At 45.9% G+C, this 14,734-nt stretch overlaps 1 protein-coding gene across 1 annotated transcript in view; it reads right to left on the reverse strand.

Annotated features, from left to right (window-relative positions):
- LOC126544532 (B-cell receptor CD22-like) overlaps positions 1-13,934 on the reverse strand; it is a 149,791-nt gene extending 135,857 nt beyond the window's left edge. The window contains exon 1 of the mRNA XM_050191876.3: positions 13,625-13,934. Coding sequence (XP_050047833.1) covers positions 13,625-13,721 — 97 coding nt within the window. The 5' untranslated portion in view covers positions 13,722-13,934. The remainder of the gene's footprint in view (positions 1-13,624) is intronic.
- Between the last annotated feature and the right edge of the window lie 800 nt (positions 13,935-14,734).

Consider the following 14,734-nt stretch of genomic DNA (forward strand, 5'->3'; position numbering starts at 1 on the left):
GCGTTTGGAGAAACACCTGTCCGTATATAGTGTAAGATGTGCTCAGGCGGAACAGTTGCCGGCCAAGCTCGGCATGCTAACTCCACCTGTTGCAACACCAGGAGCACCACCACCGTAGAAATCCCTAAGCGCCTAAGCTGCGCGAGCGCGCAGTAATTACAATAAAGAAAAGAAAAACGCGAAACAAAAGATGGTGCATCAGTTGGTGCTTCCGGCTCCTAAGTGAATTTAGGCACAGGAGCCATAGCTTGAAGCCCTGCTGACGCTGGAGGGGAAATCTTTTGTTTCCATTCGCTTTGAGGCGAGGATGAAGCAGAGGAATGGGAGGTGGCATGACGATAATGCCGTAATGGGAAGTACGGACCAGAGTAACATCAAGGCCCCGTTTTATGCTTTTGACTACATTCGCAGCAAAAACAAACATAAACGTAACTTACTTTTAGCTCTCTTACGCCCTTTTCAGACTGACATTACTTTATGGAATGTAAATGTCAGTCTGCTGTTGTTTTCATTGATGCCCCATTACGCGTGTACAATTCGGGAACCAAGTATGACTCGCAAGCTTCCATGCCGGGGTACGTTTGATATAAAGATTGTATATTGCAGAACTTAAAGGCGCTGAAGAGGTGGCGACGCTTGTTGCCGACGATGTAGCCATTTTCTGCATCAAAACCCGCCGCGTGGCCTCCACAGTGGTTCTATTTCCGGTCCGCGGAAGTACTACGGATGGTGGAAATGAAATCCGGAGCCCCAGCACTACTGTGTCCCTCACAATTCGCAGTGTAGATTGAGGACGCTAAGCCTCACCCCCCCCCCCCCTTTTTTTTTTAAAAGTCTGCTAAATATGCTGTACGCGTGCACATTTGAGTAAGGCTTCTTCATAGTTAGTGGATTGAAAACTGGAATTCTCACATGGATTGTTGTACCAAAAGCTGATCAACGCAGGCGAGGCCTTGAACTGTAATGGCGTCCTCCGCCAGCCGGACAGCCCAAAGCTGGTCTTCTGGGCATTCTTTGAGCAGTATGCCTCCCACTGCTGAGGGGTTTTTATTTTAGCATTGTGGTTTATGCTAAGTCTAATATTGTTTGGAGCTGATGGGCATGCCCATATCATGTGATGGAAGTCTGCACGTGGTGTATTGCATGTCTTACAGTGTGATTAGTATGCTTCTGGGTGTATTCGGTGCCTGAGTAGTGGCGTAGGGAAGGTGCTTGTTTGTAGAAGTCTCCACGCAGTTACTTGGTGTTTGTTTAATGGTTTGTCAGGAGGAAGCTATTTATAGCGAGCACTTTATAGCGAGCATTTGTTCGTATTGTGAAGCTGTTATTTCTTGATCTGGTTCTGGCTCTGGAGGCCGTAGTTCTGTTTGTGTCCCTTCGGTGATTTGTTGTCCAGAGAGAGGTGGGCGACACAAGTGATTCTCGCGGTTGATACTTTCTCGGGCAGCGTTGTGTGCAGCGTTGTTCCCAATTACCCCTGCATGACCTGGCGTCCAGATGAGTCGAACAGTTCTTCTGCAGGTAGGATGTGTTCCAATGAGAATTCAGTATGCTTGAGGGGATATAAGTGCCTTGGTGTAATTAATTACGGCTGCTTTGGAGTCGGTGACGATGCATAATGCAGTGCTTGATGCGTATGCTAAAGCTATTGCAGCCTCTTACCCTTCTTCTGGGTGTTTGGTACGTATGAAGCTAGTTGTTGCGATATTCATTTTTTTACCCGTAACAACTGCTAAAGTCATGGCTGGTTGTGACGGATACTTTGCAGCATCAACATAAGCCACATGTTCAGCGTCTTTGAGCACTTTGTTAAGCCTCTGAGCTCTTGCTTTCTGTCGCTCTGCGTTATGGGCGCATGTTCTCTGGAGGGGGGGGGGGGGTATTATGAAGGTGTTCCTGATGTCCAGTGGAATATCTCTCTTTACTTCAATTCGTGTCTGGTATTTCCAGCTTGTTTAGTATTGTTCCTCCAGTCAGTGTGTGTTACGCGTTCATAGTGCGGTGTTCTCTGTGCTTCTATAATTTCGTCCAGTGTATTGTGTAATCCTAGGGCTAATAGCTTTTCGTTTGCTGTACTTAGAGGAAGGTGTAATGCTTGTTTTAATGATTTTCTTATCATTATGTCAATCGTGTGTTTCTCGGTATGCGTGAAATTTAAGAATGGCGCACTATATGCTATACGGGAGATAATAAAGGCTTGTACCTGTCGAATGATATTGTTCTTTTTCATACCGGTGTGTCTGGCAACAATTCTCGAAATAAGCTGGCCCACCTGAGCCGTGTATGTCTTTAAGCGTTGGATTGTTGTGGTGTTTTTTTGGTCACTTTGTAGGTACAATCCCAGTACCCTTAGGCATGAGACCTGGGGTACGGGCATATCGTACAAAATACATTCTAAAAATTACATGACCCAGCTGTCCCAGTTCGGGATAGTGGCGTACTTCAGCCAACCGGAGTGCAATGGAAGGACTCGGTACGGGGTCCCAGCCTCGCTGATCACCAGAAAGCCCGACACCACATAAGTATATTCAAGGACGAGTAAGTAACGCGGGTATCGCTGGTAAGCATCGGCATCGGAGTCCGCATATAGACGTCGGCAATACACGCCGTCATTTCAGGGTGTGTGTACATTTATTATGGGTTTATAGAGTTCTTTAAAAAGGTCAAAATGTTGTGTGCCGGGGCACGTACCCAGTGGGCCATGTTGTCCGCTCAGCAACATAGCAGCCAGCACATAGCTAGCGACCCAAGCTAGCGGACAGCATTGGTCACCCACCGGCAGCAGGCTGACGCTCGCTACCTCCCTGAGAACCTGAATAGTCCTGGACTCGTTCCTCAGTCGACAGTACTCATCTGGAACATTATACTTTGTCAGCGCGCTGACATCGCAGGTCTGCATTTCGTTAGACAACATGCCATTCACATTGAAGAAGCATTGAAAAAAAGGTGCGCAACTCGTTAATGGCATCCTGTTAACTCTGGTTTACTGTAGCTGTACTCTCCTTCCAGGTTTTCTTCGCTTGTGTTGTTTCTTTGCTCCATGACCGCGGAATAAAATGTCGAACCTTCATCTAATCGAAACCAAGGTTTGGCAGTAGCGAAACAATTTTGCGATTTTTGAATGCCAAAAGCAATGTTCCCAGAAAAGTAAGATGTCAGATAACATCGTAAAATTAGTGGACACTCGCTCGCTCTTGTAAATATTGTTTTTCCGGTCTCCACTAACCTTCAGCCCTATTCACTGAGAATCACAGTCGTGAATTGGACATGAGTGCACTGATAATGGAGTATGCGAACGACTGAATGGTTTAAATATGTTACATATGAAATCTTCGAAGCTGAACTATTCGTCCTGAGCCACAACATGAACGACTGACGAACAACATTACGTCGTTTCTATAAGCTACTACAAAACTTCAAAACACGGATGCTTTAAGTTGACACATTTATGAGTGATTAGGGAGAAAATAAATAACGCATTGTCATCGCACGAAAAAAAAAACATTACTGAATTAGGATATATGACAACCTGCGACTTACAAGCCAATGGCCATAAAGAAAGAAAGAACGATAAGCGAATGACTGCAATCCTGAGTTAATATGAACCACTGTGCCTTAAAAACGATTTCTAACCCCGCTTTGTAGTTGTCACCGTACGGTACTGCTCGCATCATTTGGACAAGGCGTAATGAGCTCGGAAGGATGGATATGCGACGTTCGCATGTCTTCCAAAGATTTGGCCGAAGTTCCATGCCGTTAATGCAGTCATTGTTTGTCTGCGACGAAAGCCGAAACAGTGGCTTCCTGTGTCACGCCAGCGTCGTGCGCTGTCGTTGTAAACAAAGGCAGCGGAGGCCTGCTGGGGCGAGCAATGGGCGCACCACCACGTGATCAAACATGGCAGGGCCCATGAGAGAGTTGGGAAAAGGCTCTATATTAGTTGAGAATGGGAGCTCTAGATGGATTTTACGTGCGCATTGCGGTTATTAAAAGAAAAGCGTGTCAATGAACGTCGATGCAAAAGAAGACAAGGTCGACGTACATGGCATATGTAGAGTCTGCGTAATCCTTGTAGTAAAAGAGCGCTACATAACGCAAGGTACCAGACGAAGAAGAACGACACCTACACAGGGCGTTCTCTGGCGCGGTTTTACTACGGGTATGAACCAACTAGCCCAAAAGTACGTCTTGACTGGTGACCGTTGCGTACAGCGCTGGGACTGCGGCCTCCGAGGTGCTCCTGAGGCATCCAGCGACGTCTAACGGTAGCTGTTTGGCATGTTTGGGCCCAGCAACTACCGTTGGGCATCGCTGTCTGGCTCATGACCGCCCCGGCAGCCGCCGTTCCCACGCTCTAGACAAGGATGGCGCCGGCTGTACTTATACTCGTATGTATTGAAGCTGCGGCAATACATATGATGCAATTTTTGATAATTGCATCATAATTTTTGCATTAGTTGCATTATTTTCTTCATTCCACATTCAGATTACGTTATCGCGGACCATCTATTTCTCTCATTTAGGACAATTTTTTTCATTCGCTTTTTGGTTGGCCCACTTTTCTTTCTTTCTTCTGTTTTTTCTTTTTATTTTGCTAAGCGGCCAGGTGGGTCGATCGCGGAGATAATGCAGTCTATGGTACAATAGGGCTAATATTTGACTATATTGGCGCTAATTACGCCTGTACCATTAATTTTGCCAACTCTGCGACTAATTCTGGCTTTTTCTCTAGTTTTGAGGCGAGGTAGATACCCACATCACCCGTACGCCAAACTTATGTGAAGAACCCAGAGAAGACCCTGTCTTGGAAGAGATAGAATTCATAAAAGAAAGGCAGGTAGGCTAACCAGGCTGAGCCCGGTAGGCTACCCTGAGCTGGGAAAGTGGGAAAGGGGTTTGAAAGAGGTGAAGGGAGAGAGAAGTTCACATGTCTTAGAAAGAACTGAATGGGTACTGCGGAACGTTATAGGAGCGTGCCCGACTGTCCGACCACGAAGCTTTCGCGCTGCCTGTGGTGACAGAGAAGTGACCATGTTCATCCTATTAGAACTTGCGTACGTGCTGCAGTAAATGAAAGCTCACCACTTAAACCGCTACGTTTGCTAGCCATGAAAACGGACAAGTTTGCGTTCAATCTCGTATCTGCTTATCTATCGCCTTTGAGGAATCTCCCACACCGGCAAACTGAAGAGAGTATAGTAACGGCGACATTTCGTCCTTTTGTCGACCGCTGGAAGCTTTAACGCATGCCACTCGCTTTGGAGCATAACCAAGAAAAACTCCAGGGAAAGAAAATTCGTTCTCTTTGTGCACAAACTTGACTGCGTAAAGGACGCCAGTGTTACATGTTTGCGACGGCTGATTTATAACAGCTGCATAGACCTCAGGTCTGCTTCGTAATGTTTGATTGGTAGTGGCTTGTAGTAGTTAGGCATATAGACATGGGGCGGCGACCTCATTTAATTGAAGATTAAAGCTCCATTCAAATGCCGTTTAAAATCACTTGCATGTAACATCCTCTGCCGAATCGACTGGTCTGCGTTCAAGACCGGCTGCCTTTCTGTTTGCGTAATCAGATGGGGAAAAGCTATGCAATGTGTCATGTGATCATTTCAGCCAATGTCTAAATATGCGAAATTCGTCATGTCATTACAGGGGCTCCAGGCAATTCATGTATCGCAGCGGAGATACCAACGCAGCAGTTTGGTCGATAATCCTGAAGAGGTCAGGGTAACTAAGGGGCATACTAATCGCCTTATTGACGTACTGATGGTCCGTCTACGGAAGTAATTCTGCGTATTCCCCAACGTATGTAACACTATTTTAAGCACCTCCAACACTATCCGAAGTCTTCGAACACCCATTGATCATTTTCAGCCATTCAAATCTTTTCATCTGCATCACTGATATGTGGCGCTGACGGAGTGGGGGAGGTCAGTAACAGTGGTGCGCCACACATTCACAGCCGCTCAGTGAAACCTGTAGTCTTCAACATTGTGAACAGTATATAACGGCTGGAATTTCAATGTTGGCTACTAGGAAGCTATTGTGATGAATGCAAGAAGAAACTGCTTTCCCAAAAGTTCAATAATGGAAATAATCAATATTTTAACACCGCGTTAATAAATTATCCCTAGGAGCATTGCAATATGCACCAAACTGAAAGTCCTTTAATAGGACCGGTAGTAAAATTCCAATGCGGAACTCTTCTATTAACGCAGAAGTTCGAAACTCGGGAAGGGAAGACATGCTATGGAGTTACAGGCTATGGTGCTCCTCGCGTCCTCCTGGTCGACCTTGGAAATAGATTCCTTTCACAAGGGACAGACGAAATGCTTTGACCTTCTGCCACTCCTCACAAGACAGCTTCTAACTACCATCCTCATACCAACCGCCTAACGTAACGCTTTCATCCCACGCACCCCGATATGGCGTCCATGTAAATTCAAGAAGACCGCAGAAATTCGGACGCAATTTTTCCATTCATAACTTTCGCATATAACTACAGTGCAACGCAAAAACCCTAGCGAGGATGCGCATTGTGATGTAAGGATAGGTCCGCATTGTCACCACTTTTGATTACACATTTTGCAGGATCGGGTCATATTACAGTTGCGCTCTCTGCGACATCGGCCCCATTTCGATTAAATGATCATCGGGATCTGTTCTCCTTACTAGGCAGGAAGCCAACAGAGAGGCAGGAAATCAGGAAGGCGTAGGCAAAAAAAGCTTCGCTTTAATAAAACCCAAACATATCACTGCGCTTCTATCAACTCTGTTAGCGGCCATTCACTGCTGTACGGTGTTCGGCCTTCGACGTTTGACAGTGCCCAGTGCAAATATCTCCGCGCTTGCACATTTCGGCCGTGGTGTAGTCCTTAGAATGCTCAGCTTAAAAAGGGAAGATTGTTAATTTTATCGCAGGTAGCATACCACTATACTATTTTAGCCCACGATGTGCCATGACTGAAACGAAGCGCAACAAAAGAAATAACAGCCATGATCAGCCCATTTTCTAGGTACACAAGAAAACCATCACTGGTCAATCTTGCTAAGAGTGTTCAGTCGCTATCGTAAGGGCGTCGATATTTCAGCTATTTCTTACAGCTGCTACAATGACTATGATGAATCATTCAAACATGCACGAAATGCAGACTTGAAGCAAAAACATTACAGTGTGCTCACAATGAACATTAAAATTTGTACTTTGCTTCCTAACAAACTTCAGTGGAACGGAAAAAAATCTGACAAACTTGGGCAACTGTATTCGTAGCAAAACCACTAATTGTTGCATAAAAACGAGTAGCAGCGCAAGACACTGGGCATAAAAAGAAAACGGACGAAGCGCTATCGTCACCAGCGCTTGGCCCGTCTCGTTCTTATGTCCTGTGCCTTGCGCTGCAACTTTTTTTTTTACGCCACATGTACCAACCGGCCCACATTCCCACAATATTGCACTAATTGTTGACACATGAAGCACTTCCTCGCGGAGAATATGGTTATAAATCCCAATTGGCTCGTCCCATCTTGTATCTAGACAAGAATGCGATGTTTTGCACTCTTTGTTGGTCGTGATACCGTTTGTTGCATTCTCGGTGTAGCTTGCTTATCCGCGGTCTAACGGTTCGTCATAACCCGCCATTGTGACACAGTGGTTATGGCGTTTCTCCTGCTGAGTGCTACCTCACCAGTTCGATTTCTAGGCGTAGCGGGCGCATTGTGATAGTGGCGCAATGCGCAAAACGCTCATGTACTTAGGATTACTGAGTGCATGTTAAGAACCCAGATAATGAAGGTGAATGTGCCGCAGATCTACTACGGTGTCCCCATACGTCCCGGTGCAGCTTCGCCACGTTGAACACACACTGTTGTTAAAAAGAGCTCAGTCATTAGGACTATTCAGTGTTTCCCGTGCTAGTGAGTGTTGAAGCAATCGTAACGGCTTTTTCGCATTCTAAGTTGAAAGCACTATAGCATGAAACCATTCTCGCTATAAGGATATAACAACCTATGTTTTAGTATAATTTAGCTGAAGTTCTAATATACAATCACAAGCCTTTTCTTATTAAGCGTTGAGAGCTAGCCTATGAGAATATGTAATGCGTTAGTTTACACCAATCTGATGCTTTTTTTTTTTAGTTTGTAACGCGGAAGTTGTACAGAAGCCGTGTCCATGAGCGCTTTACGCGAGGCCATGCAGAAAACGCGTGGTACTATACTTAGGCGTCACTTCGTGCGCCACTTGAGGTGTAGAACATTAATTCTTGCGTGCTTGTAAGATTTATGAATAAATTTATTTCATAATACCCCATATCTATGAAAGTCCGCTTCCAGCTGAAAGATTTTCGGGACTTCCAAGCTTCTTCACAAAACGGTGTGTTTCCCTAAAACCTCGTTTCCATACCTTCTAAAAGTGTTCTAAAATATGCACAAATTTACATTATTACGGTGTTTGAAACAACTGTTGCCGTATAGGCGTTTCAGAAAATGTGATTACTTGTTTGTATTATGCAAGGATGCGATCTATATTGATCTAAAATCAGGGGATTACACAGAGTATTTACAGTTGAGGCGAAATAATAATCGATGTGTCTGATGACCATTTACCGGTCCCCACAAGGCATTATGCGTGTTCCAGATCCAAATAAAGCGATTCAACCGCATGCCAGCGTTGACACAACTGCCATTAACGTTTCAATATGCTATGGCAGAGGCAAACATCCCACAAACCTCTCCTCTTCTAAAAGAAATTCCCTGACAAGACCAGGGATAAAGGCAAGGAAAAGAGAAAGAGGATCTGTGGGTGCACGAAGAGCTGACAAGACCACTTCGTACTAAACTCCCGATCCTTGGTCAACCTTCCGTTGTGGGCACGTGCCACAGATTTCAGGCTATCAGACTTTCATCTATGTGCGCTGTGGCAATGGCAGAGTACTTCGCACACGGACGAGCAACAACCTTTGGCAGACTTTTTCACTTGAAGTATTATTGACGGACTCAAATACATTTCAGAGATCACATGACTTCCATGAAGTGTCTTGAAAGGAACGTTGCGAAGAGAAATAGACAAGAAATGCTTCTGCGTTGGACAAACAAACATACATACAAAAAACATTCGAACGAATGGTTTGTTCCCTGTAAATGCGTGCACTAGGAGAGCACACAAAACGTACCGCGGTCTCTGAGGGGTATACACGCTTCTTTTTCAGTAGAGAAGGAATCGCCAAGACAAAAAGCTTCAGTACTGTCAGCCACTAAACTTCATATAGAAGCTATTTCTAAGTCCAGTTGTCATAACGTTTCCAAAACAACTCGATCTTTTGCAGCTATTGTCATTTCCTGCGCAAACAATTCAGTACTGTCGGCCACTAAACTTCATATAGAAGCTATTTCTAAGTCCATTTGTCATAACGCTTCCAAAACAACTCGATCTTTTGCAGCTATTGTCATTTCCTGCGCAAATAATGTTCCAAATAATCTTCCTTCACGAGCTTCACTAAGTATTTTCGAATGCACCGAGAGAAAAAAATCTCAGACAAGGATCAACGTCCCTCTATGTTTATGGCATATTGCCTTCATTGGGCACTGAGGGATGAGCCGATGCGGGGATCACCCGCTAACAAAGGAGTCGCAAGTAGCCACGCCTCAACTCCTCCAGCGCTAGGAGGGTCTCTAACCCCGAGGGTGCGATGCGTGAGAGCACGTTCGCGAGCCTTACGTGTTTCCCCCGTCGGAGGACGTCGGCAGTGTCACGAGGGGACATATAATTGCCGCCTGCGCTCTCCTCTTGACCACGCCAGACTAATATCCATAGCGGAGTCCCGTGTCGTGAACTATCGCAGCGCCCGAGATCGTTAAAGGCCCCGCAGAGGGACGTGATGAATCAGCAGGTGAATCAGTCGGTGAATGCGAGTGTTGAGAGTTTAAAGCAGGCGAATGGGCATGGCAGCACGTGCGACCGATGAGGGAAACGCAGCCCTTCAAACGAGAGATGTCATATGAGCTCGAAGTTGTTTTCCTTTCGGTTATGGGCGGTGCTCTTACGGGCGGTGTTCCTCCATCCTTGCTCCATGTCGGCTTGCTCCGGGTGCAATGTGAAAACGCCGGTGGCCTCAGTGAGTGCGCACGGCTGCACACCAGTTTTCCTCGTGAAACAGTATACGGTTTCCTCTCCAAGCGCAATGAGCGCTGATCGCAGGTGAATTCAGCCCGGAGCTCTGCTTGTGTACGCCTCCTCTATTGACAACTGAGTTTATTTTCACTACATGTAAGTGCAAAATCTTTGAAAGTTCGGTGAATTACAGTTTCGGAAAGAACACCGACGTCTACTAACATAAGGGCCTGACAACTTTTACCAAATATTTGTGCCCTGTAAACATGAACACGAACAAGCTTTCTTGCGAAGCAGCCTTATTTCGTATTGCTACAAGCGCCCATCGCGGCCAAAGATACTGAGCTTTGCAATGTTCACATTTTATTTACGCTCGAGTTTTACGTCTAACGCATTGCAGCTAACTTGTACCCTTTATATTTTGTTCTTATTTGAATTCGTTATTTTAATTTTAATTTCTTTTTGTCATGGCAAATCATCTTTAACGTTTTATTGAATTAGGTGATGCGCCAATTTAAATTACCGGTAGTATACATCAATGTTAAACAAGCACATCTACATAGCTTTTGTTCCCGCTGTTGAGTCATTGCTATGCCGTTGATAGGCACGTCAATCGTAAGCCTTGTTGAAGCAAGGCGCGTATGGTCAAGTATATAGTAAGTAGAATTTCTACCATACCATTTCCTGACACAAAGTACACACAAAAGAAATAAATGAAACCACTTCTTCTCAGTGTTATGTTTGAAATGCATTACTTACTCAATTATTAGTTAGATTTTTCCAATAAATCAGTGGGCATTCAAACGCATGTAATCCCTGTACGCTTGATTTGTTAGCATCTGTCGCCTCGTCGACGTTCCTAAATAGGCTAGCAAGCGGAAGACGCCCTTGTTCAACTCTACTCTCAGTGAGTGCTTATTTAACCACGCTACAAAAAGACAAGAAAAAAAAACAGACCATGTGCTACTCGTACGTTTCGCGTCATAGTGTTATGCTATTTTGCAACTTTATGATTAACTCATCATTATGTACACGTCCTGACAATTTAACTAATTGCGGACACGGAATTCCGCAGTGCCTAAAACCGGCTAGAGTTCTCTGCCTGTACAAACACTTAACTAAAGATATTTTCAAAGCGAAGGGCCTAATGTTATGAATGGAGCTGCGGCCGAGGTAAAAAAAAAAAGTGTTCGAAGAGACCAACTGGTTCTTAGACTGATGACGAAACGTGAAGGGATGATACGCGGGACGCACAAGAAGCGCAGAAAGTGTTTCTTTCTTGTGTGTCCTGCAACTCAATTGCTTCCGTCCTGTCGCTAGTCTTACGTCACAGCGCAGTGTTGCCCCATGACCCATTAGCGACAGAGCACGCCCGCGGAGCAAGAAGAAATTCACAGGAAACCTATCTACGCGAAGGTGTATCAAAATGGCGCTTGTGGTGAAAGAATTCGATTAATACACATAAGGAAGCATTAAGTTGGCTGAATATGTTGACAACAGCTGGAAAACTGGACGGTCAGAGCGATATACGTACATAAACCAACGCTGATGCAGGTTTTCCTGCATACCGGGTCCTGTCTTCGCTGTGTCGCTCACATCTTCGAACAATCTACTAGCTGGCTCAATTACACAGTTTTTTGACGGTCATGAATCTGATTCCAAGGAATCAATAATCCCCAGAGATGGCGAGAACTGTGAAAAGTGCACGCCTATTGGACTTTGAAAAGAAGAGCTGGAAAAGATTAACTTTGATGTGCAGATACTCAATGGCACAGGCAGGATTATCGTTAGTACCACGAACCAGTCACATTATGGCAGACGTAACTTTCTTTCTTCTGTTATCCGTTTTATGTAACGCGTGCCATTGCTGAACGCACTCTCAGGGAATGCGCTGATGACTCGTCGAACAATATGACCACTATTCCTTGCGGCTTCAAAGGAGGCTCCATTAGAGTATCTTGTTCATTTACGGAAAGACAACTAGAAAGGAAATTTGTTCCCCATCTTGTCTATTAGGGCAATCTATACCGTGATTTGAATAATTAACATGGACATAAACAAAAAATACGCAGCTATGGTATCGGCTCCAATGAACCGCGCCCTTAAATAACACAACTTTGACTGTTGTACGATCTCTGCTGCTCCGAAAAGGCAAAATATTTCGTGTACGAAATAGGTACAACAATAAAAAAATAACTGAATAGGTGATCACACAAACGCTAGAGTAAAGAAAATTTTGGGCTTTTATGCTGTGCAACTGGACTAAATTTCTACACTCATATTACGCACGAATTTTTCTTCGTTGAAATAGGTAAAAAACACGCAAAAGAAAGTTAGATTTCAAATGAAGTATACATAGATCATTGCTAATACAGTGATTACACAGAGTTCATTCACGTAACATATATATGTGCCACGAACGTGGTTAAGATTTTCTTTAATTCTCCGCAAGACAGCATGCACTACCCTAGTATCAAAGACAACTTCGCTTTTCCACTCGTCGGGCCCATTCAGGTTGAAGCGCACCTTATCTATGATCATTTCCGGGCACCAACACCCAGTGTAGGTCACTAAAGAAGATTCTGACTTCGGACTAGTCGTCTGACGCCTGTTCCGATTCCTTCATGCTTGTGTGTCTTGCGCTGCAGTCTTTTTTTCTCCTTCTTCTTTTTGTCAGTTATGGCTACTTCGCCTCCAGTATGAATTTAAAGAAGCTGAAGCTGAGAAGCTGAACTCTATGCGTTCTCTTTGACATTTAATTGTGCGGCACTTCTGTCCTATCATACTTCTGTCCTACTGCACCTCAGAGGTCGTAATAAAATGAATACATTTAGACAACCGGTAGACAACCGTTAGGTTTCGCAAAAATGACGTCTTTAAGCACTTTCAATTGTTCTTTGCTTTACCTCCTGGCCATTAGTTGTCTTGACTAGCGATCCCTTACTGGTGTCATCAGTTAAAAAAAAAGAGGGGGAGGGGGGCGTGAGGAAAGCACCAAATTTACAAATACTGATCAACGTAATCTATTAAAAATGCAGTCGGAGTGTACTGCACCAAAATATGGCTTTATCAACCCCAATTAAGGCCACAAAGACTTACAGGTGCCTGAAGCGTCCTGTGAGTCTTCGTTTTCAGTTTCGGGGAAAAGCGTCTTGCGGCGAATTATCAGCATCGCTCGTAGCAAGCACCGATACGCGCAGTGATGCGTCTCAATTCGGCAAAACTTAGTGAATCAGCGTCGGCGTTAGCTAACAGCGGGCGGCGCACGTCGCAAGTCACCAGACAGCTCCTGGTTTCCGGCCTTGCGTTATGGATGGAGAATCAGCGTGGCTGCCAGCGTTCCCTCGTTCCATAGAATGAGGTGCGAAGCTTACGTTTAGTTTTCTCTAGATTACAGGCACGTGATCTTCTCCAGCGGCTCTTTCGAGCGTTCTTTAGCCAGCCAGTGAGATTCGTCGCACGTCCTCGGACCCGCTAACTCATGCCTCGGTGCCGACCGCGCGGCGCACTTACCGGGCGTGCCGTAGTTCCTCCAGGCGGCTGCTGGGCTACCGGTGAGCGCCAGGAGGGTGGCCAACGCGTAGCACGTGCCCATGGACCTGCGGTCCATCGCGTCCAACAGGTTCGGGGCGAAGGGCTTAGCCGGAACACGCCGGCGCGACCGAACGACACTAATCGATGCCGGTGGGAAAGTTGCGTCGCCGCTCCTCAGACACGGCCCGGACTCGCAGTAAACTCGGCGCGCCACTTTGGGCAGCCAGAGTTTGAGCTCCTCCGAACCAGTGCGGGCGCAGGCGCGGACGCTGGTGCGCGCGCCGCCGGAGTTGCGGGGCGAAGGGGCGCTCGGCTCTCGCCCACTGCAACGCGGGCGCGCGCGCGCATTTACTCCCTTTCTCTCTCGCAGAATGGCAGCGCTGTTGCGCGCGTGCAAACACAGCGTTCCCCCTCCGGTCCGCTCGGTGCGGCCAACCGAGAGGCGGCGCATCGCGGACGAACCGGCTGTGTCAGCGAGCGTCGCGCTCAAAGTCAAACGGCGGCTCGCGCGGTACTTCTCTCTTCATCGTTCGCACTTAGAACATCAGCAAGAGGAACGCTAGAAACGAAACAGAGCGAGTGAAATACAAAATGGCCGTGGTAAGCAATTCGCAGATCGCTGTCTCTTTTACCGCCTTTCGTTTACGCCCAGCAGGCGCTCTCTTCCTCTCAGAGATATAAGAGGACGCAAAATTCGAGCAGTGGTCGCGTTTCATTCAATCTCGTTCAGAAAGGCTACGAAGTTGGGGATTACTGGGCATTTCGCTAAGTAATGAATGAAGCCCGCGATAAAGCCTTTGATGGCTCGAAGAAGGGGAGGGCACGAAGGGGGACGAGGGTGGAATAGTTAAAATCGCAAGCGCACCAATATTTCGGCACACGCGAGGAAATCAACGCATTTACTCCGTGAAACCTCACTATACAGCGCTACTGTGTGAGAAAATACGAAGCGATGTCATAACATTGCGAGCTTTTGTTCGACTATTGCACGGTTTATTGCCTAATTACCTGTCTTGAACAGTACAATAGCTTTATGTGCATTGCGTTTCAGCTGCGATCGGGTTTTCTATCAAGTGCATTAGCCAACCT

The sequence above is a fragment of the Dermacentor andersoni genome, chromosome 1 (genome assembly GCF_023375885.2).
Source record: "Dermacentor andersoni chromosome 1, qqDerAnde1_hic_scaffold, whole genome shotgun sequence".
Classification (NCBI taxonomy): Eukaryota; Metazoa; Arthropoda; class Arachnida; order Ixodida; family Ixodidae; genus Dermacentor; species Dermacentor andersoni.